At 40.2% G+C, this 4,117-nt stretch overlaps 1 protein-coding gene across 1 annotated transcript; it reads right to left on the bottom strand.

Annotated features, from left to right (window-relative positions):
• Positions 1 to 1,187: 1,187 nt before the first annotated feature.
• LOC118426291 lies at positions 1,188 to 3,978 on the bottom strand. The gene is made up of 4 exons (XM_035835595.1): positions 3,821 to 3,978; positions 3,045 to 3,243; positions 2,470 to 2,594; positions 1,188 to 2,000 (listed from the first exon to the last, which is right to left on the bottom strand). Exons 1-4 carry the CDS (start codon positions 3,873 to 3,875, stop codon positions 1,921 to 1,923), a joined length of 459 nt encoding a protein of 152 aa, XP_035691488.1. The 5' UTR covers positions 3,876 to 3,978; the 3' UTR covers positions 1,188 to 1,920.
• Positions 3,979 to 4,117: the final 139 nt, after the last annotated feature.

A 4,117-nucleotide genomic window follows, 5' to 3' on the forward strand; every position in this document is an offset into this window, starting at 1 on the left:
GTACGAAAACTATACCTATCCCAGTTGCAAAATGGATTTTTTTTTTGCATCATATGATGTTCTACCTTATAAGTGCAGAATGATATCATTTGCGCTGACGTGTATCTGAAGCCGTTTAAGAAAGACGTTGATTTGAAAAAAAGGCCAGAAGATTATCTAGAGATAGGTCCTTTTTGGGGGGTCATGTGTAACAGCTTAAAACAAGTCGGCTGTTCATTCAAAATCTTAAATATGGGGATGTTAACGAAACATTTGTGATATATTCTAGAATTTAACATATTATCTTTTGAAATTAAATGCTTACATAGAAGACAAGGTTGAGCAGTTCACGCGAACCTTTATCTTTATCTCATGGTGTGCAGCTGACTCACCTTCGCAGAAAATTTATTTGAATATATTTCATCATGCATAACCTAACCATCTGCTTCAGGCTTCAGACTGAGTTATTTTCGAGAAACAAGCAGGTTCAATTATATATGTATATAGCAATTCTTGATTTACTTTCCATCATATAATGTTCTTCCTGGATGTATTTTACTTCATAGACCTGACATAATTTTATTTCCATCGTTACCTACCTTGTCGAGTGTGTGTGTGAAGCACCTTTGATGTTTGTCCCAAATAGTCCTTTAGTCTAGTAAGAAACGTCTTCAGTTGGCACTTAATGTGTGAGGAAGTCGTGAAGGATTTTTGGCCCTCTCCTTAAGTAATGTTTAGTTATAAACTTTAAGCTTTGTTCCAACACAAAAAAAGGAACTCACCTTAAATTTGTAATTTTGTTGTTGACGTGCTTGTAAGATACGTGCTTCAGCAGCTGAGTAGGCACAGGGTGTGGCAAACCCGAATAACAGCTATTCATATATGGTTACCTTAATTGTCTGAAGCTACATTACTTTTAATATTCATATTTAAGAATGTTGTTTACTCCAGGGTTCTAATTCCTCTGTATCATTATTATCTGAAAAAAATGAAATGATCGCTTATCAAAATTTTATTATGTTTTCTTTTACATTCTGTATCTGCATCTATTATGCAAATTAGAATATGTTTCAGGGAATTAAATTTTGTCAGTTTTAAACGACAGGTGTCTGATGTCATTTGTACACACTTTATCATGCATATTCTAATCACCTGCGTTGGGTGAGACCATGGTGAGATTGAGGAGGGGGAGGGGGACCGAGGTGCAATATAATGAACTGGGAGAACGAAAACTATACATAATCCAGATGCTAGATTCAGTTTGTATCATGTGATGTTCTACCTGATAAGAGCAGAACGATATCAATTGCGCAGATGTGTACCTGAAGCCTTTTTATAAAGACGTTGATTTGAGAATCAGAAGTATATCTAGAGATACGTTTTTAAGGGGTCATGTGTAAGGCAAGTCGGCTGTTGCAGACTTTGTCTTCATCCAATTAACTTTTCACCGCTATAACCTTGATTGTAAAGCTGTTTTCAGTACAAAATATGCTAGTGTCTACAGCGTTTCTATTGTGAATTAATGATAATTGATCATGATTGCCTAGCCTTAATGGACTCAAATTTCGGAAAAGCTTACCCTCCACAATTGTACTACGGTTGGTATCATATCCACCGACAATTACTATTCATCTTGCTAGACAAAACAAATGTGGTCCTAGCGATACTTGTAGATTTGATACTTTTAAAATCACATATGAAATTTATTCACTTCATCCAAATAACTTTATTGAGTCGCCAACCCCGTTGACCATTCCGATTTTTCCACCAACAAAGCCACGCAGTTGTGGTTCAGTATTCCTTTGACTGTCCGACGACTTTACATTTGAAATTTCTCATGCTGTCTATGAGTCCTGGTACCCCCGTTGTTGTTACATTGTGGCCGTCCGCCATATTTGTTACGTTGTAAACGTCCCTTTGCCCGTCCAATGGACCTGTCAATCACGGGTCACAGCTGTCTTTCTCTATGACGTATCTCAGCACCACGTGATCACCGTCCGTCACCGCCACTTTGTCAACCCCTGAAATGGAAAGTGACGAAAGAGAAAGTGATATCGAACCAGTTTGTCTCAAACGAACTCAATGAATATATACTCCTCCGGTAGTCAGGTCAGCAGACGCAATATATGTGCAATCTTCACAGGTTTATTGCAAATTTCCCTAGTTCAGTGGAACAGTACTAGCAATCCTCTCTAGTAGCGAATAAACTGTAAATGCAGAAACTTTCGCGGTGGATTTATATTCGCGGTTTTTGCGGTGGCCGCTGAATCTCGAACTTAAACCACCGCGAATATTCATAGTACAGTATATGACTACAGTACAGTACTGTAAATAAGTTTGTGGGATAGCGCTACCGCGAATTCAAATACTCTATTTTCCCGATGCCATGTAATTAAATCCCCGCGAACTTAAATGCATTTACAGCATATATCGACCCTTAGTAGTCTAAAGATTTTAAGAATAGGTAAGGATATCCATAAAGTTCATCACCTTCCGTGATGGGATGATAGGCCGGCCTTTCCACCGACCAGAATGTGCCTTTCTCTGAACTCCCGGCCACTCCTCCTACGGAGTCGATTTGAAAGCCCCAGTCCGCGTTAGGAACTGCTCCAAATCTACAACAACAAAATCGATGTGTCATTTTCGATGTTTCCATTCTTTGAAGCATTGTTGCTAATCGTTTAAAGGGTATATGAGCCTGCAGGGAGACTGATCGACTGGTTACCAGAAGGAAAGGACAGAGTTGGCATGACCATACATAACGTTAAAGACAATGAGCGAAAGAGACATTGGACTGTCAGGGACTACTTTTAGTGCCTGCTATGAATGACAGATCATACTGGGGAAACTGTACCACGTATTGTACCTCACCGGTGCAAACCGGATGTACTATGTAGTATGTATGTAAGGGATAGACAGCAACTTTTTACTAACGAACTTGCCCTTCAATGGCTTCCTACTTATCTTTTCAAAATGCCCAGTTCCTTCTGCTACCTCAATGCAATTTGAGGTAGAAGACTCCAGTTAAACTTTATTGACTTTTGAGATCGCGTATCAGTACCCACCCACATCGCCAGTCTTTCTGCGCTGCCTCGACCATGACGTCATAGATGGTTGACCCCACCGGCAGTTCGAGCTTCAGCTCCACGGGGGGTATGTGTCTGTCGACGTCATTGCGCAATTCATACGTCACGGCCATGACGTATGTGGTGTCGTCACTGCTGCTTTCATCTCGTCGGACGATAGGTTTCTTGACAGAGTAAGCTAGTTTGGTATAATGTGTGTGATCACATGTACTGTGAAGATAATACTGCTGCATCCGTAGAGAAAACTACGCAACTCTGGAACTCTGTTAGTGATGGTGTCCTTTCCAAATGTCAGGTCGCATACAACAACTGTTTCCCGGATTATTTTGAATTTGCGCCAGTACAATGTTTGTTTACCACTCGACTGACACATTTAAATCAAGGCGAAGGAGGATATATGTTAGTTATTCTTACAAAGATTACTCTGCTCTGATAATTGTACAGTATCATTGTTGTTGACCTCTGACCTGTACTATTGTGGTCTGCTGTGAGGCTAACTGTTTTTTAAAGTATTGTATGTTTGTGAGTTCTAAGAGAAACCTACGACACCCTACTTAAGGGATCACATCCAAGCCTAATTACGTGCGTTGTAAAATACAAAGACTAAATTCACATTTGATTGATTTACCCTCTGATCGATAATCCATTCATTCTTTCATTGCAAATTTTGCCATTCATAGCACCTTTTATCATTCGAATTTTAACACAAAATAAAATAATTATTTGTTTCTCTTGCATAAATACATTGGACATACCTTCGCAGGACAGAAGACATGAAAGTAGAAACCACGTCAACATTGTCGCCGCCATCCCGTTCACAACTTCATGCCGTCGAACCTTGCAAAACTGATGGTACTTAGCCTCAGCCGCAGGTCTGGCCTGAAGCTGTTCACGATGCTTTGACCCACGAAAAAAAATGGACGTTTAGCTAAGCTATTGTGAGGCTATCGAGCGGCGCCGCAAGCTGTGCGGATCCGACCAGCCACAGCTGGTACGGTCAAGATTGGTTCCGATATCTCGCCAAACACTCGACTGCAGATATATAGCATCTC

Source organism: Branchiostoma floridae, chromosome 11, assembly GCF_000003815.2.
Source record: "Branchiostoma floridae strain S238N-H82 chromosome 11, Bfl_VNyyK, whole genome shotgun sequence".
In the NCBI taxonomy this organism is placed as follows: domain Eukaryota; kingdom Metazoa; phylum Chordata; class Leptocardii; order Amphioxiformes; family Branchiostomatidae; genus Branchiostoma; species Branchiostoma floridae.